The sequence below is a fragment of the Lycorma delicatula genome, chromosome 13 (genome assembly GCF_047948215.1).
Source record: "Lycorma delicatula isolate Av1 chromosome 13, ASM4794821v1, whole genome shotgun sequence".
NCBI lineage: Eukaryota > Metazoa > Arthropoda > Insecta > Hemiptera > Fulgoridae > Lycorma > Lycorma delicatula.
Genome location: NC_134467.1, coordinates 28471039 through 28494083, shown reverse-complemented (window position 1 = coordinate 28494083; position 23045 = coordinate 28471039). Strand labels below are relative to the sequence as shown.

General features: G+C 30.3%; 1 protein-coding gene and 1 long non-coding RNA gene across 2 annotated transcripts in view; one reads left to right on the top strand and one right to left on the bottom strand.

Moving 5' to 3' along the window:
* The window catches only part of LOC142333982 (uncharacterized), a 32613-nt gene extending 19410 nt beyond the window's left edge, over positions 1 to 13203 (top strand). Inside the window, exons 8-9 of the mRNA XM_075381638.1 lie at positions 4781 to 4891; positions 7551 to 13203. Coding sequence (XP_075237753.1) covers positions 4781 to 4891; positions 7551 to 10719 — 3280 coding nt within the window. The 3' untranslated portion in view covers positions 10720 to 13203. The remainder of the gene's footprint in view (positions 1 to 4780; positions 4892 to 7550) is intronic.
* Positions 1 to 23045, bottom strand: part of LOC142333741 (uncharacterized) — a 76149-nt gene that overhangs the window by 26394 nt on the left and 26710 nt on the right. The gene's annotated exons all lie outside the window — the stretch shown is intronic.

Here is a 23045-nt window from a genome sequence, read left to right as displayed (position 1 = left end):
ATATACAATCCTATTCACCCCACCACCAGTCATACCAATATCTCCCACATTATTTTACCCATCTGACACCAGTATATTCACTTCAACAAAAATATGCATTTAGTATAAACTACTGAGTGATGTGGCCTATTTAAATTGAACACCATTTACATATCATTATATGAATTATGTGCTAGTAACAGCTACCAGTTTCCAACATAATACATTAATTTTTTTTGGGACTATTTTTAAGCCTCGCATCTGAGACTGAAGAAATACTTATTCGGGTTGTTTTTTTTCGCTACTTATTTTTATTTCTCTTTGTAAGAAAGCAAGAGAAAACTGTTTTATTCCTAGTCTTCTTTAATTTGTCTTGCCTGATTTATTTAGAATGGATGTCCCATTTTCAACATAATTCTTGTATAAACTTTTTCATTTCATAGCCGTTAACAATAGATTACATAAGAAATAGTTTTTCTCTTTTTGTTTAAGAAGTTGTATCTTTTTGGGAAAAAAAAACAGTTTAATTTATGGCGGCTTTGTACTCATTATTTCACTGTAAATTGATTTAGAGAAACAAATCCCTTATTTATTCTAAATGAATCTTTAGTAAATTTATAAAGCAAGTAGATAAATTTTTGAACTCTGCTGATGTTTACAAAATCAGCCAATGGCACAGAAAAACTATGCAACACCCATGACAAACTATTACTTAAATAGGATATTTATGTTTTTAGTGAAGTAACTAGAGGCAGGTACAAGCACTGTCGCATCCCATTTACACTAAAAGTGGAAATTGCTTGTTTTGGTTGAAATTTGCTAACACTGAATCAATCAAAAACTGAACTATGTGAAGTCTGTTGTCAGCATTGACCTCTTCATTGTTAGAGTAGTGAAACACACTGAGTAACAGTTCAAATCTGTTCTAGCTCATTTGTTTTCATTTATGTTTTCATTTGTGTTCTGTTAGCTCATTTTGTTTAGCTTATAAGTGCAGAATATATGTCATCATTCCTACAGTAATGTGCCATTGAAGGTAATGGTGACAAGCCCATATAAATGATTATTCTCAAAGACCTTTTCGTTTCAGTTACACTAGTATCAAACACTTTATACGTGCATTGGGTGTAATATTAGGTCTACTATTTTCACAGAATACTTATCAATTTCTACAACAAGAAGATTGATTATGTCATCAAACTGTAGAAATCAAATGGCAAGCAATCTGCCGTTGTATCAATTAAATCAGGATTTACCCAATTCTTCATTATTACAGTTAAATGGAATTTGTGTAAGTTCATACACCAAAGAACACCATACACCATAGAACTTCTGTTGTTGTTCTTGTGCTTGTTTTGTTTTGTTTCAGTGTTACTGTGTTGCTATTGTTCCAAGTAATATTTTTTTTATGTTTCGTGTTGAACTCACTTTTACCTTCTACGGGTAGGTAGTTCAATTCCTTTGTTAGTTAGATATTTTCAGTCCTGCTTAAGACTCAGTGAGCTGTGCGAGATTTTTTTTGAGTTCATTAATTAGTAGTACACCGATGGGAATGCCACTCATGGCATTTGTATCGGTGGCATCCTGACCGAGGCGGACTGAAATATGTCAAAAGCTGAGGTTTCAAAAATGACCTCCAGTAAAGCCCATAAGTGCTCGGAACAGAGGGGATGGTGGAGGGTGTCTTCCCCTACGGGGTCAGGATTACCTGGAGGATATTAGACACATCAACGGGAGTTTTGTTTATGTTTGTAATATTCTAATAATTGATTAAATCTTTCTCAGTTTAGTAGACGTGAAAGTAAATAGGATTAGTGAATGTTGCTACTAAAATTACTGTAGTTAATTAAGAACTTTTACTTACATAATTAGTATAAATATAAAGTTGAGGCTTATGGATCTTCAATTGAATAACACAGAACATTACACTTGGAATATCAATTGAAAAATCACGATTATTTTTCTGTTTTAAATTTCGGGCTGCGCGATCTTGTAAACACTAACTTCAAAAGTTCGTTAGACAACTTGCCTTCTTGTCGCTCGAAATAGGTAATTAATCACTACAGAATTTCCACAGATTCAGAATGATTTGGGCAAGTCTTTAATGATTTCATCGTCTGAGCTGTAATGTTAGCTAACTTTCGAGGACGACGCCAAACAAGCCTACACATCTCATCTTCGTTCAATATCTGATTCCCGATATTATTATCGTATGTTAACCACGGAGCGATGTCTTCATCATCTACTGTTGAACAGCCTTCCAATTTCTGGAATAACTGAACAAAGCTTACATCAGTGCTATCTTTATCAGTAAATTAGAAGCAATGACTGGTTCTTTCATCATCGTAACAGACCAAATATTTTACCAGTTTTTTATTAAGAGTCGGTTTGGTAATTTCATCCCAAGCTGCGGCACAAAACCCAACACGTTGGTGTAGTGATGAACGCATCTTCACAAATCATCTGATTTCGAAGTCGAGAGTTCCATCGTCCAAGTCCTAGTAAGGGCAGTTACTTTTATACGGATTTGAATACTAGATCGTGGATACCGATGTTCTTTGGTGGTTGGGTTTCAATTAACCACACATCTCAAAAATGTTCGACCTGAGACTGTACAAGACTACACTTCACTTACACTCGTACACTTCATTCTCTAAAATAATACCTGATGGTTATTCCCGGATGCTAAACAGTAAAAAAAGCTGCGGCACGAAAATAAGTCGCTATTTTTAAATTGATTTTTTAAGAATTTCTGTAAGATGTTTTTGTTCTTTAGCAGCTTCTTGTTTTCAAACAGTGAAATTATCCATTTATATCTACATCGCCTCTTCAGAGCTTCTACAATTCCTTGATCGAGGGGTTGTATGAGAGCACTTACATTTGGTGGTAGAAATTTGACGTAGACATTACCAGATCTCAGCTGTTCTTCTGCTGGATGACGTGCAATATTAATATTATCAGTGCACAAAACCGCAATTTCTTCTAATCCTTTTTCTCTCAGTATTTGATAGAGAGAACAAATGCGAAGTGAAACCGATTTTTTAAAATATCTGAATCGTCCAAGCTGATCTTTGGGATGTGTACTTACCAAGAAGGGCATTCGTGTTAATATTTTTAGTATAAGCGGTCTAACAGACTTCCTTATAACTAACAATGGCAATTTTAGTCCTCCCGATGCCTTATTGCGTAGCAGAAGTTTCAGTCTTTCTTTTTTAGATTTACGGCCTTTTGCTGAAGATTCAAGATTTGAGACATTTGTTTTTTCGGTAACATTCCAAAAAATATACCAGTCTCATCCGCGTTAAACATTTGTTCAGCAATTTAATTTTCTTCACCAATTAACTTAACAATTTTTTTTACTTTTCACTAGCTATATTGTCAGTAGAAAGACTTTCATCAAGATTTTTAATAGATCATAAATACAGTTGTCACCTATTTTTTTAATTTAAATTTAAAGCTTTTGATTGAAGTAACGGCCCTGAAATTGGAACCCTTGTTCACGTTTCTGACAAAACTACATAAACAAAGTTTCGTCCAAATGCTAGTTTTAGATTTTTTTATTGTAGCTCTATTTTCGAAAGAGTCTTCAGCAACCACTTTCGCACAAAAGTTTTCAATGGCCACTCTATTTTTTCCATTCGGAAACTGTTTGATTCGTAACTCCTAATTCGAGGGCTACGTTTTTTAAAGTTTCCCCTTTGTAAACACGATTAAGCGCCTGCATTTTTTCTTAGGTAGAAATTGTTATACTTTTTCTTTTTTTCGGTATTTTTCGTTCAAAAAGACAAAACACGCAAGCAAGAATACTGATACAAATGAACAAACAAAAATGCGATACCAATTTAACTGTACTTTTTTCCTGTTTAGCCTCGGGTAACTACCGTTTAGATAATACTTCAGAGGATGATATGTATGAGTGTGAATGATGTATAGTCTTGTACATTCTCAGTTCGACCATGCCTGAGATGTGTGGTTAATTGAAACCCAACCACCAAAAAACACCGATATCCACGATCTAATATTCAAGTCCGTGTAAAAATAGCTGGCTTTACTAGGACTTGAACGCTGTAACTCTCGACTTAAAAAAAAAAATCTTCCCAAATCAGCTGATTTGGGAAGACGCGTTCACCACTAGACTAACCCGGTGGGTAATTTAACTGTACTGTATGTACTATAACGCGTACATAATGAAACTACGACTGCGAATGATCTAATTCAACTAAAATCTAAAATTGTTGAAAACCAGTTCACGAATAAATATAAATGTGAAACGTTTATTTTGGCTAACGACTCACATCCGTCAATACAGTGTAGCATAATGTAGTACCGTAATGTCACGTAGGCTTAATCGTAAACAAAAGTAATCGGTCATCTTACTGGCGCCTTAAAAAGTCTACTCTCTTTTTCCTTCAAATGTGTGTTTTCAGAAACCTCTTTGCGACTTGTAAAGATCGGATCGGGAGGATAAGTCCGGATAACCGGGGTTCGGATCAGCGAGATTTTACTGTAATGTTCATTTTACAATAAAACTTCATCAAAAATTACTACCTCACTGCAAAAAGAAATTAGTAACATTTTTTATGTATAATTACTTTTCCACTATAAGAGAATAAGTAGCCATGTCAGGAAAGTATAACCTTGTTTTCAGCCTTTCTTATACAGTGTTCTTATGTATTTTATAATTTATTTATTTTTATATTTAATATATTTGTCTTAATGTTATTTCATGTATTTGTATTTAAATAGTTAATAGTAATATAAACACATAAATGTTTTATTTGTTTTTATATTTATCTTACAGTATATTGACTGATACTATGTTCCGAACAGATTTAAACATTATTTATTTGCTTTTAAAATTCTTTCTTAAACGAAAAGCATCTCGAGATGAATTTGTTCCCAGCAACGGAAAGTGTTAGTTACTTTTGTGCGTGGAGTTATTTTTTTTAGATAGTTTTTGGTACTTGTCCGTTATTTCCTCGTACGTTTTTTTAATAAAATTATGTATAATACAAACTACCAAAACTATATTGTCCACATTTTTTGTTTTTGGTTGAAATTAGCGGTTACATATTCTGAATTTTTGGATCAGTAATTAAATGTGCGCCTGTCATTGTGGTTTAACTGTTGCCCAGAGTACGTCTCATCAAATATATTTCGAGTGGACCATCTCGGACCACTCTATTCTGGTTTAATATTACAGTGCATATATATAAATATGTACGAATAGTTGGGTAAATTATCATGGGCAATGTCAGGATATTGTGTTTCAAGAGAAAATCATTATAATTGCCCGATATACAGCTAATTAGTTGCACAAATAACGGCATCATTCGGTTTATCTTTGCTGTGCCTCTAAGTTAAAGTGCAAATATATCGTTTCTTTTTCTATAACCTCACACATGATGATAAATGCATTTTATCGAGGAAAACGAGATAAAACAATTAGATTATGACGAAAATCGAGTCGATGACAACCGTTCCAAAAGGTTGTCATGGAACCTTTTCCAGAATGGAATCGAAGGAACAACTCGTTCACGATTTTTCCCATCACTACCGTAAAGGCTACACGGTAAAATGACAGTGAAAATACAATTATTTTTATTATTATTTTTAGGTCAGTAAATAATTGTTTAAGCATTTGATTATCTACAACCATTTTATTTACTTCAATATACCAAATATTCAATATAAACATTAATAATGAACAGACAATATTCTAACCATAAATATTTAGTCTAAAAAGTTAAGCACATGATTTTATGGGACGTAATTAAAAAATTGTAATATATGAATTAAAAAAGCTGACCTCTAAGTTGTTATACATTCCCGGCATTGGTTATGTGTTCTAATTAGTTAAAAATGACACATGAAGAAAATTTTTAAAGTCCTTATATTAATTGATAACTCAAAAGAAAAGATATTTTTTAAAATATGCAATTAATAAAGATGGCTTTTTTGGAAGGAGGGCAAGGCAATTTTTCTTTTAAATGATAAGGTAAGCGTATACATGTACTGGGTTAATATAAAGTAGGGTTATGGTTGCAAAATTTTGAGAAAATTGACCTCAAAGAAACTATCTACCACACCCGCTGGAGATGTTTAACCCAAACATTACCATCAAATTGCCACGTATCTATGTGCTAAATTTCATCAAAATCTGTTTATCCAGTCAAGTTATTATAAGTTTCAAGCACATAACATACATGAAGCATTTGCTTCCATTGAATGTTGGGTGGCATTTTTTGCAGTTAGAAGAGAGTTTAGTATTTGGAATTTTATATAGGTGTTATTTTAACTTTAACACTTTTGGAACCTTCTAAACTTGAAAAGCCATAAAGAACTATAAAAAAATAGCTTTCCTCCATTTTTCACTGTATCCTATTTTTTCAATAAAATACTCAACTTTATTTATTTTTTAAATCAAAACTTTCCAAAGTAAAAGTTTGTATTTCTCGAATAAAAGTGTTACTAAGTGATTTATTTACATTGTGTTCAAAATTGGTTACATTTTTATTCCAGACTGTTTACTGATTTTATAATAGAAGGTAAAATTAATCTCTAAATATTTTTTCTCATTATTTAGAGATAAAATTGGTTTTCTGAATATAGAATAACTTTAAAGATATTTTATAAATAATAAAGCTTTATTATTTATAACGTAGTTTCAATGTTAGGTACTGAAACTTAGAAGAACTAGAAAATCAACTTTTTCTATAGCAGTTGAAATACCTAACATTGAAACTGCTATGGAATGAGTTGATGTTTACCCGTACAAGTTGCAATTTATATAAATCATTAAAATTTTCTTGAATCATTCAATTTTTACATACCTAGTTGTTTATTAATTAATTATTTTTACTTGTACAGGTATGTTAATTTGGCACTCAACTATTAGTCATCAATCATACTTTTGTAATCAACATTGCAATTTGTTTGATATTTATAATAAATATATATTCTACTGATCGAAAAATATTTTGCGATTTGAATGGATTGTTTTGTGTTGTTACCAAATGTTACTTATTTTATTGTTATTATAATTTAATTCTATCAGTGGAGTTTTTCCCACTTATTTGGGAAAAAATTACTTGCACATTTTGTAATAAATAATTTTTAATTGTAAATCATATGTAGAATAAATTAAAAATATTTTAATTTCATTTTTCAGATTCAAATATCTTTGATAAAATCAAATCAGAAGTAAATATGTTTCAAAAGTTTCCAAAAGTATATTAAAGATATTTCCAGGCCCTTCAAAATGGTGCTCTTTTAGCCATCATCATAGATTTATTAACATTGCACTGCTTTGATAATAATAAATTTATACTCTATTGATCTACTTTCAAAAAATGTTTAGCTTGATGAATATGATTTATTCTGTATTATTTAACATTATTTATTCTATTGTTATAATTTTAACTGTATCATTGGGAATTTTACCATGTATTATTAAAATAATTTAAACCTTCATAATAAACAATTTTTAGTATTAAATCATACATAGAATAAATTTTAATTAAAAATAAGTTTTATTTCATTTTTCAGATAGTAATAAAGTTTTGAGATAGAAGTAATGAAGTTTCAAAAGTGTCTAAAAGAACATTAAAGATGTTTCAAGGGCCTCCAAAACATAACATAAAGATGTGTTACGATAATATTGTTGAAGGAATTGTTGATGATGATGTGGATAAAGTTGTTGAAATATTGGAACGGAACACAGATGAAATCAAAAGGATAATGACAAATTTTAAATTATATTATTTATTTTATAAGACAAAAAGTAAAGAAATGTTGATTATTTTATTGGATTATTTTGATGTTAAAAATATTTTTGATATAACCAATAATTTACCATCAATTATTACTGCTGCTATAAGGCTTGGTATGGATATCAAAATGATAAGACGATTGATTGACAGAGGTGGAAGTATTAACGATAGAGATGTAAGACATGTTTCACCATTATTACAATCTATAAAAAGTAAAAGAAATGTAAATTTCATAAAAGAAATATTAGAAATGGGTGCAGATGTAAATAAAAAATGTGACCTTGTTGGAAATTCAATATTACATATAGCAGTAAGTAATTTTTGTAGTGGTGATGATATCAAAGTTATTAAATTGTTGATAGATTCGGGTGGAAATACCAATGCTGAGAACTATTTTCTTGAAACACCTATAATGAAATTACCATTGAATGCAGATGAAGATTTGTGGTTAGAACTTATAAAGAGAAGATTATACATTGTTGAAAGCAGATTTGTAAGGGATTCATTCTATGATACCTTCTTAACTAATGTAGCGTCTAAAACAAGTAGAGTTAAACAGTTTTTCGATATACTTAATTATAATCAATTCACTACAGATACAATGAATAAAATATGTAATCGTCTTCTACATTTAGCGCTGAAGAATAATTGTTCTGCTGATGGTGTTATAGAAATCATACATAATGGTGCAGATGTTAATGAAATGAAATACCATGATGAAATTTTAAACTTTATCGCTGATGAAAATGATTGTACTAAACCATTATTAATAGCTTTAAAGCTTAATAGAGATAAGGAAATTATATCAGCACTTATTGATAATGGTGCAGATGTTAATGCCATTGATGGACATGGATTAACACCATTATTACATGCGATAAATAAAAATTACAAAGTGGAAATAATAAATAAATTGATAAATTTAGGTGCAGACGTCAATAAATGTGATTCTGATGGAGTTACTCCTTTAATGTATGCTATTAAAAATAATAATAATGAGAACATCAAAAGATTGATTAATGCTGAAGCCAGTGTAAATGCAATGGATATATATGGCAGAACAAGTTTATGTTATGCTGTTATGTATTGTAATGATGAAGATGTAGTTAATTTACTTATTAATAAAGGAGCTGATATTAGTAAAATAAGTGATGGTTACGATCAGTTTTGGTTCAACATAGAAGTTGTGAAGAAAAGCAATGATAAATTTATGGCTGAACTTATTACTAATAGAAACAAGGATAAAATAAGAGATGTATGTGGTCAAACATTTTTAGTGTATGCAATAGAATTAAATATGAATAAAAATATTATTTATAATATGTTACATAGTGGGGCCGATATTAATGCAACTGATAACAAAGGATATTCACCTCTAATTTACGCTATAAAGTATGAATGTGATATCGATATCATTATTAAACTCATAGAACAAGGAGCTGATGTTAACGTAATCGATAATAATGGATTAACACCTTTAAAACATGCTCTTCATTCTCATATGTTTAAAGAAATAATACAAATACTTATTGATAATGGTGTTGAAATAAACACAAATAATGAAAATAATAATATACTTTTATTGTATTTATTAAAAGATGTTAATTATAATAAAGAACATGTGAATTTTGTGATTCAGAAAGGTGCTGATGTTAATATTTGTGATAACAAAGGTTTAACGCCAATAATGTATGCTATACTATATGGTGAAAAAAGTATTAAAACAGAAATTATATCTATATTAATTGAAAGTGGCGCACATGTAGATGCTGTTGATAAAGATGGTCATACAGCTTTATGCCATGCATTTTTTCAAAAAAATTATGAAAACAAAATTCTGATTTTACTATTAGATAATGGAGCAAGTGTTCGTAAATATTTGGCATATCTTGGTGAAAGTGAAACACCTTTAATTAATGCTGTAAGATGTAGAAAACGTGTTGAAATTATAATTGAACTTTTATATTGTAAAGAAGATATTAATGAGAATGATAAATATCATAAGTCATTTTTAAGTAGATTATATACTTTTAATGTTGAACTTGCCTTTTTGCTTATCTCTGATCATAAGGATTTATTAAAGAAAGATAAGTCATTGATTTTCAATATTTTTAAAAGTGTTTGGTGGATTTATTTTGAAAAAATATTTTTTTGTAGCGATTTAAATATAAATGATCTGGACGAAGTCCATCAAAGAAGACTGAACTACACTCGAGATAAAAAAAAAATAGTTAAATTGATGAAAGCAGTTTTAGAAAAATGTTGTTATGCTAAACTGACAGATTCTAAGTTGAATACACCACTTCATTTCACTGTTTTACCAGATGTTATCAATGTGTTAATTATATATGGTAATGCTGATGTTACTGCAAGAAATAATATTGGAGAAATAACATGTCACAATGTTTTACAATACAGACGCTCTAATTATAGCCGAATTGTACCGTTTATAAAACATTTACTTTTAGTACTTCCTGAAGAGTTGGATAGATACTCTCGAGTAAAATTACATTATACTGATTTTATTAATGATTGTAATGTTGAATTAAATAAGATGCAATCCATAAATATAGTAGATAATTTATGTTTTTTTAAATTTTGTTGTAAATTATCTGATTATGAGATGAATCTAATAAAAGAATCTGGTAATTTTTGTGTTTACAATGATGAGCGAATTAAACAACTGTTCCCAATTTATTCTGATATAATTATTATGAAAATAAAAAAATGTAAGATCGATTTTAGTAAAAGATATTTAATAAATGCTTTAGAGAAATTAATTATATCAAATAGAATTATTAAATCGTATAATCCTAAGAAATATGAAGCTGATAAGAATAATTGTTGTACTGTTGAACATTCTGATAAGTTATGTGAGTGTGTTTTTCTTAATTATGACGTATTATATTTTATTTCTAAATATTTGTACGAAAGACATATTGTTAAGTTATTGCTTGCTTCATTATAGTTTTGATACAAAATAATTATTCATTATAAGATATATTGATTGATCTATGGATCTTTTTTTTCATCAAAATACTTTGATGTAATTTCACTGAATATACATTCAGTGAAATTTTAATAATTATTCTAAAATATATCTAGTTTAGTGGCAAAATTTAAAAATAAATATCCTTTACTAAATAAGACAACTGGATCAAGAAACATAAGAGTTGCATTTAAATTGGTATGATGGCTGTAAACTTACCTCAAGTGATCAAATGTTGCCAATCAGAATAATTTTCTATTAGAAATAACATTTTGTAGATAAAGTAGCTGTATGTGATTTGATTTTCTGCTTATATTTATTAATAATTTTTTTTTTATATATATATATATATATATATATACACGAGGGTTATTTTTTTTTCAAGGTCCGATTGGTCATGAAATTAAAACCACAGTGAAAATAAAAAATTTTTTATTTGTAACAAGTACTTACATAGTTACGCTATTTTTCTACATAGTTACGCTATTTTTCTACATAGTTGCCACTCCGATTTAGAAATTTGTTGTAGCATGGTACCAACTTTCCAATACCCTCGTCATAGAACGGAGCTGCCTGTGTTTTCAGCCATGTTTTCACGCTGGTCTGCAGCTCGATGTCTGTGCCAAAATGTTGCCCTCCTAGCCAGCATTTTATGTGAGCAAAGAGGTGAAAATCGGATGGAGCCAAGTCCAGGCTGTATGGTGGGTGATCTCAAACACTTCCCAATGAAAACACTGCAGGAGCTTTTTGTTACAGCTATAGTGTGCAGCGAAGCATTGTTGCCTGTTGACAACATTTCTCTCCGCTTATTTTGAATTGCCCTTTGTAGACGTTGAAGAGTCACACAGTATGAGGCTGCAGTGATGGTCGTGTCACGTTCCATGAATTTCACCAAGAGAACTCCATTCTGGTCCCAGGACAAAGTAGCCATACACTCTCTGTTGGAGAAGGTTAGCTTGAACTTCTTTGATTTACTGGGAGAATGAGAATACATCCACTGTTTGGATTGTTCTTTTGTTTCTTCAGTTTCGAAATGGACCTGTGACGATTTTGTTCAAAAAATCTTCTCCTTCTTTGTGGTAGCGCTGGAGAAATGTCAGGGAGGCGTCCATTCTCATTGTTTTGTGATGGTCGGATAGCATCTTGGGAACCCGTCTCGCACACAGTTTGCGGTACTGAAGACTCTCACTCACAATGGTGTAGAGAGCTGACCTTGAAATTTCAGGAAACGAATCTCTCAATACAGAAATTAAGAACTGACGATTTTCTCGAATTGCCTCATCCACTCGCTCAATGAGATCATCGGTTGACACTCGCTTCCTTCTCTGACTGCCTGCATCATGAACATCTGCACGTCCTGCTTTAAAGTTCCTGCACTGTTGTCTCACTTTACTGTCACTCATTGAATTTTCACCGTACATATATTACTTATTCGTCGATGAATTTCAGCTGCATTACACCCCTCAGCCTGAAGAAATCGAATTAACGCACGCACTTCACACTTGGCGGGAGATGCTATTGTTGTAGACATGTTTACGTGCTAGCTGCGTATTCAGAACTAATTGAAGTGACACAGCATGACTGAAGGCCATACTAGAGACGCTGCACAACACATATGTGCAAAGTTTCATCCAATCTTTGCGCTGGTTTTTATTTCACAACTGATCGGATTTTGAAAAAAAATAACCCCCGTATATATATATATATATATATATATATATATATAGAAAATGTCTTATTATTGTTTATATTTATTTTTATACACACCAGCAATGAAAATATATTTTTGTAACATCTACAAGTTTTAATGAAAACTTTTTATTTTGAAAAAATTGTTGCATTTATTATCTAATTTGATCTCATTTTCATATTGATAATCATTTGAAAGAATAAATGCAAAAATTTTTAGATGAAACTTTTCCATCTTACAATAGTGATTTTGCTAATGTTGAATTGCCTTCAAATATCACAATGGCAATTAGTTTCTGATACAGTAAATAGTGCACAACCATTATGTCACATTATATAAGAAATTGTTTTTTTTCTTTGTTGTGTTTAAGAAGTTGTATTTTTCTGAAAAAAAAAACAATGTATAGAGGCTTTGGATTCATTACTCCACAATAAACTCATTTACAGAAAAAAATACCACATTTATTCCAAACGCATCATGAATAGATTTATGAAGCGCGTAGACAAATTTTTGTAAACTCTGCTGGTGTTTAGAGAATCTGTCATAGGTGCATAAAAGTTATGCAACACCCTTGACAGATTATTACTTAAATTGAATATTAAAATTATTAAATATGCAAATATAAAGATTATTCTTTGAGTTATGTTTTGATATAAAGTACCTATAATAGCAGTATTTCCCTTGATCAGTTGTAACTAAAATTAAATCCATATTAAGAAAGCATTGTATAAAATTTCATAAAAATCATTCATTACAATCGGAAAATATCAAGAAATAAATGATTACTACATTAGTCTTCTTTTCCTTTAATAATTTTCTCTTTCCTCATTAATTAAATAGTAATCAGTAATAAATAGAGCAGAAATTTTGGAGGAGATGCTGTTGGGTAAATACACATACAATTTCATTAAATGTCTTTCATCTTTTTTCAAGATATTTATTTTAATTGAAAAAATCCATAAAAGAGAGAAAATGGAGAGGGATAGTAAACTACCTACGTGAACCTTTTATTTATTTTGATGTTCTGAATCAGTCCCTTAAGTCTGGTCATCATCTGCTTGTACATGTAAAGGAACCCTGCTGGATGATTTTATAATTTCATGTAGCAAGAGAGATATTTCAATTTAAGTATAACAGTTAAAATATTTTATTTTAATATTAAAAATAAAATGTTTTACAATTCTTAACTGCAATAGTATTATCTTCTTTCCAAGTATAAAAAATATTCATGAAAAATTTCTCCTTAGTTGTCTAACTAGTTTTTTGGTGAAAGAGTAACAGACATCACTAGGTTTTTATATAAATATAAACCTAGTTCATTATGTTTCCATCAGATTAAGAATTATTTATTTGTGTACTTTTAAATGTTTTTCTTAAACAAAGAGCATCTTCTGATGAATTTTTTTCCAACAACGTTTTTCGCAGCAATAGTTTTTTGTTACTTTCGTGTGTGGGATGAGCTTAGAACTTGTCTGTAATTCCACTGTACTTTTTTTATAAAATTATATATAACACAAACTGCCAAAACTACATTGTCCACATTTTCTGATTTTGATTGTGATCAGCAGTTATATATTCTGAACTTTTTCGTCAGTATTGCGAAATCATTTTCAATGACTTCTGACAATAATTAAATATGTGCTTTGTCATTTTGGTTTAACTGTTGCCCAGGTTACATCTCATTAAATATATTTTGAGTTTACCAACTGTGAGCAGTCTGGTTAATATTACACTCCATATATATATATATGTGCGAATAATTGAGTAAATTATCACGGGTAATGAGAGCACTGAGTTTGAATAGAAAATAGTTGGAAAAACCCAGTGAATGGAGTTCATTAAAGGCATTAATACTGGCAACATGAGTTTATCTTGGCATGCCTCTTAATTTGATTAAACTGTAAATTTACTATATTTTTTCTTTATAAATTATGAACTCCATAAGTGCATGATACATGTATTTTATCGAGGATTCATAGTTGTTACAATATGAAAGGAATCGAACCGAGATCAGCTGATCCAAAAGCCAGAATGCTAAAAATCTTAATTCAGCATTGAAATTCATTGATTACTAAATATGTTATATAAAATCAGTAATACTGTGATCTTATATAAACACATTTAACATTAAACATACTTCTACATTTTTTTAAAATGAATTTAATTGTGTGTTCTGAACCAATTCAGCATGGCTACATTTACTCTAATCAGTCCTAAAATCTTCCTTTCTTTCTTTTCAATCTTCTCCATAGCTGACTTCTTTCTTTTTGATAAATATTCTATAGCATATATTGCTTCTCATTTAACCACATAATAATGTCTTATTCTGAGATGAAACATTGTGTTTTTTATTATATGTATTTTGTATACGATAAGCTGTTTTTTTCTTGCTCTTTCCTTTAGAGATTCTGCAAGTTATTAAAATATGGAAAAATTTGGAAGAGTTGATATATGTTTTGCTTTTATCCCCCAGGTATCTCTCTATCTTTAATCATAACTTCTTTTCAAAAGAAATCTATAATTTTACTATACCGCCTACTTCCTTTAAAAGTTGGGTCTGTTTTTGTTGTCTCTTTGCCTTCTGAAAGAATCAAAATATATCATTTGTACTAAGCTGTTTCTGTATTATAATGAGCAAGATCTATCGTTCACACTATTAGTAAACTTAAAAAAGGAATAATGTGATGTGGAAAAGAAACCCTTTTAAATAATGTATAAAAACCCTCTATTTTATTAACACCAATACCACAAAATATCAACTAAATTCATACTTTTAATTATTATAGAAAATATTTGCTAAATTATATTTACAGTGTTTCTAAAATGGTGGGCTGTCTATACTTTTTTGGATCCTACTTGTAAACAAAAAATATCCTTAGGAAAAATAGCAATTTCTCCTTCAAAATCCCCCTTTTCTTTCTTTTTTCTGTTTAGCCTCCGGTAACTACTGTTTAGATAATTCTTCAGAGGATGATATGTATGAGTGTAAATGAAGTGTAGTCTTGTACATTCTCAGTTCAACCATTCCTGAGATGTGTGGTTAATTGAAACCCAACCACCAAAGAACACCGGTATCCACAATCTAGTATTTAAATCCGTGTAAAAATAACTGGCTTTACTAGGACTTGAACGCTACAACTCTCGACTTCCAAATCAGCTGATTTGTGAAGACACGTTAACCACTAGACCAACCCGGTGGGTTTCTAAATCCCCCAGACTGCCATTTTGTTATTTTTATATAAAGATTTATATCTTAAGTTCGGATAGAGGAATCACATTAATATTTGGTAAGGGTCTTGGTAATAAGCAAAAATGAATTTTTTGCTTTTTTAAATGAGCAAAAATCAGAAATTAAATACCTTCGCAAGTTACAAAATGGCCGCATGTTTATTGTTCAATTCATTATATCTCCATAAATATTAGTTTTATCAAAATGTATGTTGTTTGCTAAAATATTAAGTCTTTTATTTTGAACAAAATTACATTTTATTTTTTTTAAATCGGTTAAATAGCCGAGTTATGGCAGAAAATTGATTTAATTTTGTGTCTGTTTTCATGTCTTCCTCTGTACGTTAAATTAAATACTAAGATGTATAGAATATTATACATATTAAGAATAAATAAGATTTAATATTAAGTAATAATATAATTGATATTAATTTTACACAGCGACTATTACTGTTGATCATGTTAACAATGTAAAAATGAAGCTTCTTTCAACAGGAATGGTGTTCAAAAACTATCACAACTAGCATATCTGGAGCACAAGAATGCTTGTCGTACTTTCCAAAGTAGCTACCAACAAAGATTTTCCTGAACATAAGGGCAGTTATTTTGGTACTTACGTATTAACGCCACCGCAGCTACAGCTTTATTTAAAAACAAAGTAGTCAATCAGATTTTGGTGGAAAATGAACAGTCTCTTTATTAATTTTAATAAATGGTTATTTATTTTATAAATATAATTTAACCAAACTTAACCTACGCTCGCTAACCTTGACTAATTAACACCGTAATTTTTTGAGTATTTATTTAATAAATTCAGTAATTATTGCAATTATTTATTATTTAAATAATCAAAACACTCCTATTAATTAGTCAAGGTTAGTGAGCATAGGTTAAGTTTGGTTAAATTATATTTATTTTTTTTTTTTTGTCTTCAGTCATTTGACTGGTTTGATGCAGCTCTCCAAGATTCCCTATCTAGTGCTAGTCGTTTCATTTCAGTATACCCTCTACATCCTACATCCCTAACAATTTGTTTTGTAAAATAACAATTATATTTATAAAATAAATAAATATAAATAACCATTTATTAAAATTAATAAAGAGACTGTTTTGATGAATCTATGTTAAACTCTATATCGGCCCATTTTCCACTGAAATCCGATTGACTACTTTGTTTTTAAATAAAGCTGTAGCTGCGGTGGCATTAATACGTAAGTACCGTTATTTCTAATGACTATCTCTTGGGTCCTGTCATTCTACCAAATCGTTTAAATGGGAAAAATTATCTTACTCTTTTAACTGAAAATCTTCCATATTTTTTGGAAGATTTCCTACCTCTACAATTAAGAAGAAATATGTGGTTTCACCATGATGGAGCTCCAGCACATTTCAGTCAGTTGATATCAGATATCCTGCATGAAACTTGCCATGAAAAATGGATAGACTGCAGACGGACAGTGCCCTGGCCTGCCCGATCACCTGTCTTAAACTCTTCTAACTTCTACCTGTGAGCCATTTGAAACACTATTGTTTATTCAACCCAACATTGAGGATCTTCAACAAAGGATCCAAAATGAATTTCGAGAAATTAAGAATACTCTTGGAATTTTGGAACGGTTAAGACAATGTCTCAGAAAAATACTGGAGACTTGTGTAATTTCTAATAGTGGATACTTTGAACATCTCTTCAAACTTTTAACAATTGTTAACTGTTTAAGTGTACCTAATGTTCTACAATAATTAACGTAAGTTTATCACAGATAGTTTTTTTTTTTTTTTTAATTATTAGGTCTATTATTTTGAAAAAATTATTACTTAATTTGATACTAATTTACAATACTAGAATTAACAAGAAATAAAAATAATTAATATTTAATCAAATTGAATGTAAGTGGAGAACATGAAAACAGACAAAATTACATCAATTTTTCCTGCCCCTACTCGGCTATTTGTTAACTAATTTAAAAAAATAAAACTAATATTAAAAAATATACAACCAATATTTAAGGAGATATAACAGATTGAAAAATAAACATAGCTACCATTTTGTAATTTGCAAAAGTATTTAATTTCTGATTCTTTGCTAATTTAAAAAATTTATTACCAAGACCCTTACCAAATAAATATTAATGTGATTCCTCTATCTGAACTTGAGATAAATCTTTATATAAAAATAACAAAATGGCAGATAAGGGGAGAACGAAGGAAAAATTGCCATTTTTCTTACGGATATTTTTTGTTTAGTTTTACAAGTAGAATCCAAAAAAGTATAGCCAGCCCACCATTTTAGAAACACTGTACATATAATTTAACAAATATTTTCTGTAATAATTAAAGATATATATTTACTTGATATTTTGTTCTATTGGTGCTAATTAAATACTTTTTCCACATCACATTAACCATTAACAACTTTTTTAAGTTTACTATTAGTGCGAACAATACACCTTACTCATTTTGTTGTGTATTTTCAGAAATTAAGCACTACTGAATCAAGCAGGAAGATTGAAATATAATACAGAAACAGCTTAGTACAAATGATATATTTTGATTCTTTCAGAAGGCAAAGAGACAACAAAAACATATATACAACTATTAAAGGAAGTAGGCAGTAAAGTCGAATTACAGTTTTCTTTTGAAAAGAGAGAAGTTATGATTAAAGATAAAGAGATACGTGGGAGATAAAAGCAAAATATATACAAAACATACATCAACTCTTCTAATTTTTCCATATTTAAAATAACTTACAGAATCTCTAAAGAGAAAAGCAAGAAAAACAGCTTAACAGACACAAAATACGTATAACAAAAAACACAATTCTTCCATGTCAAAATAAGACATTATTGTGTGGTAAAATGGGTAGCAATATATGCTATAGAATATTTATCAAAAAGAATGAAGTCAGCTACGCAGAAGATTGATAAGAAAGAAAGGAAAATTTTAGGCCCAATTACAGTAAATGAGGAATACAAATTAAGAAGCAATATACAATAAAACTGAAAAGATAACAACACTCAAGAAAACAAAATAAATGTTATATTAAAAGAATGATAAAGATAAAAAAAAAAACTAGTGGCCTATAATGAAAAACAAAATCAAAGTTAGAGAGAAACATGGAAAAGTTTTTTTTTTGTCTTCAGTCATTTGACTGGTTTGATGCAGCTCTCCAAGATTCCCTATCTAGTGCTAGTCGTTTCATTTCAGTATACCCTCTACATCCTACATCCCTAACAATTTGTTTTACATATTCCAAACGTGGCCTGCCTACACAATTTTTTCCTTCTACCTGTCCTTCCAATATTAAAGCGACTATTCCAGGATGCCTTAGTGAGTGGCCTATAAGTCTGTCTCTTCTTTTAACTATATTTTTCCAAATGCTTCTTTCTTCATCTATTTGTCGCAATACCTATTCATTTGTCACTTTATCCACCCATCTGATTTTTAACAGTCTCCTATAGCACCGCATTTCAAAAGCTTCTAATCTTTTCTTCTCAGGTACTCTGATCATCCAAGTTTCACTTCCATATAAAGCGACGCTCCAAAGATGTACTTTTAAAAATCTTTTCCTGACATTTAAATTAATTTCTGATGTAAACAAATTATATTTCTTACTGAAGGCTCGTTTAGCTTGTGCTATTCGGCATTTTATATCGCTCCTGCTTCGTCCATCTTTAGTAATTCTACTTCCCAAATAACAAAATTCTTCTACCTCCATAATCTTTTCTCCTCCTATTTTCACATTCAGCGGTCCATCTTTGTTATTTCTACTACATTTCATTACTTTTGTTTTGTTCTTGTTTATTTTCATGCGATAGTTCTTGCGTAGGACTTCATCTATGCCGTTCATTGTTTCTTCTAAATCCTTTTTACTCTCGGCTAGAATTACTATATCATCAGCAAATCGTAGCATCTTTATCTTTTCACCTTGTACTGTTACTCCGAATCTAAATTGTTCTTTAACATCATTAACTGCTAGTTCCATGTAAAGATTAAAAAGTAACGGAGATAGGGAACATCCTTGTCGACTCCCTTTCTTATGTTCTTCAATTGTTCAATTGTTACTGTTGCTGTTTGGTTCCTGTACATGTTAGCAATCGTTCTTCAATCTCTGTATTTGAACCCTAATTTTTTTAAAATGCTGAACATTTTATTCCAGTCTACGTTATCGAATGCCTTTTCTAGGTCTATAAATGCCAAGTATGTTGGTTTGTTTTTCTTTACTCTTCCTTCTACTACTAATCTGAGGCCTAAAATTGCTTCCCTTGTCCCTATACTTTTCCTGAAACCAAATTGGTCTTCTCCTAACACTTCCTCCACTCTCCTCTCAATTCTTCTGTATAGAATTCTAGTTAAGATTTTTGATGCGTGACTAGTTAAACTAATTGTTCTGTATTCTTCACATTTATCTGCCCCTGCTTTCTTTGGTATCATTACTATAACACTTTTTTTGAAGTCTGACGGAAATTCCCCTTTTTCATAAATATTACACACCAGTTTGTATAATCTATCAATCGCTTCCTCACCTGTACTGCGCAGTAATTCTACAGGTATTCTGTCTATTCCAGGAGCCTTTCTCCCATTTAAAAATTTTAATGCTCTCTTAAATTCTTTTCTCAGTATTGTTTCTCCCATTTCATCCTCCTCAACTTCCACTTCTTCATCTATAACACCATTTTCTAATTCATTTCCTCCGTATAACTCTTCAATATATTCCACCCATCTATCGACTTTACCTTTCGTATTATATATTGGTGTACCATCTTTGTTTAACACATTATTAGATTTTAATTTATGTACCCCAAAATTTTCCTTAACTTTCCTGTATGCTCTGTCTATTTTACCAATGTTCATTTCTCTTTCCACTTATGAACACTTTCCTTTAATCCACTCTTCTTTCGCCAGTTTGCACTTCCTGTTTATAGCATTTCTTAATTGCCGATAGTTCCTTTTACTTTCTTCATCACTAGCATTCTTATATTTTCTACGTTCATCCATCAGCTGAAATATATCGTCTGAAACCCAAGGTTTTCTACAAGTTCTCTTTATTCCGCCTAAGTTTGCTTCTGCTGATTTAAGAATTTCCTTTTTAACATTCTCCCATTCTTCTTCTACATTTACTACCTTATCTTTTTTACTCAGACCTCTTTCGATGTCCTCCTCAAAAATCTTCTTTACCTCCTCTTCCTCAAGCTTCTCTAAATTCCACCGATTCATCTGACACCTTTACTTCAGGTTTTTAAACCCCAATCTACATTTCATTATCACCAAATTATGGTCGCTATCAATATCTGCTCCAGGGTAAGTTTTGCAGTCAACGAGTTGATTTCTAAATCTTTGCTTAACCATGATATAATCTATCTGATACCTTGCAGTATCGCCTGGCTTTTTCCAAGTGTATATTTTTCTATTAAGATTTTTAAATTGGGTGTTGGCAATTACTAAATTATACTTCGTGCAAAACTCTATAAGTTGGTCCCCTCTTTCATTCCTTTTGCCCAGCCCGTATTCACCCACTATTCCTTGCCTTTTCCAATGCTTGCATTCCAATCTCCAACTATTATTAAATTTTCATCTCCTTTTACGTGTTTAATTGCTTTATCAATCTCTTCGTATACACACTCTACCTCATCATCATCATAGGCACTTGTAGGCATATAGACGTTAACAATCGTTGTCGGTTTAGGTTTTGATTTTATCCTTATTACAATGATTCTATCGCTATGCGTCTTGAAATACTCCACTCTCCTCCCTATCTTCTTGTTCATCACAAAACCTACTCCTGCCTGCCCATTATTTGACGCTGAGTTAATTACTCTACAATTACCTGTCCAAAAGTCGCCTTCCTCTTCCCACCGAACCTCACTAATTCCTACTATATCCACCTTCATCCTACCCATTTCCCTTTTTAAATTTTCTAGCCTTTCAACCTTTTTCAAGCTTCTAACATTCCACGCTCCGACTCATAGAATGTTATTTACATGGAAAAGAAAATACCAAAATTGAAGATATAGAAAAAAAGAGTGATTAGAGAGATATAATTAATATTTCAATTATAAGTGAAATTATTGGAAATATATAGTTTTCAATCAAACTGTTAATACCTCATTATTCTACTGTAGAATTAACTAAATAGCAACCTAATAATATATTTGTATACTACACATGTGTAGCTATTCTTAATCATAATATGAGAAAGGCCTATTACAGAAGCTCTTTTTCAGCATTATTGTTGAAAAAAGGTATGTATTACACAATTTTGTAAAAGTAATCAAAAATCTAATCCACATTTTTTATTTATTATTTTGATGTATTAAATTGTAGAAATAAAATCTGAACATCTAATTGGTATTTTATTATTACATGGGCTGAAAAAGTTTTCTCCTCGCCAACTACTGTGTCTAGTTTACTAGTCATTGTATTGTACTGGTCTGTTATGTCTGCATTTTATATACAAATGTGTGATATTAGTGATTGGATGATGTCATCTGGTTAGATAGTACAATAAATTCCACTTACTTATCCCGCCTAAGCAAGCTGACAAAGATAGGAGCAAACCTTTGGCTTGCCTAGTGTAATTGGTATAAATACTGACTTTAATCATTTTCCAGCAAACCATTAATCTATTATAAAATTTAATTACTATTCAATTACTATTACTATTTACTATACAATTACTATTTAATTACTATTCAAATCTATCTGTCTCTATATATAATATGAAAGTCATCCGACAACAAAAATTTTGGCTGAAAAAAAGGTGCAACATCAAGGTATACAACCTTAAAAAAAATGTGTAAAACATCATTTTTTGCAAAAAATCTATCCTTAATTTTTTATTTATTATCTTGATGTATAAGATTGTACAACTCCTATTATCTCATTTATATTTTGATTGTTGTAATACAGCAAAATAAAGTAAATAACATCAGCCTATATTTCTGCATAGTAGTCGTCATTCATTTAAATATAGAAAATAATAAATATGCCAAAATTTCTTTGATTGTAGAGATTATAAACTGCTAATATTTCATTGATGTTTTATGAATTTGGGTCATTACTAAACATTAATCATTTTTCAGTAATTGTAATTCCATTATTATAGTTAGAATATTAAAACTTCTACCAGGTATCGAGAATAAAAAGGACTGTACCTTTAGTTTCATCTTTTTAATGAGTAATAATAGAATATTAAAAAAATTAACAGATTTCTGCTGAAAGAAAATCCAGAATAAATTAGACTGAAGCAATTAAAAATGAATTTCCAAGAGAAATTTATGTAACGTATTAAAAAATTCAAAACCAACGTGGATGTAGACTCACAGTAGTACCAATCCCAACATGTAGCTTGTACAAGTAATAAACTTGCGTCCGGCCACTCTGTAATACA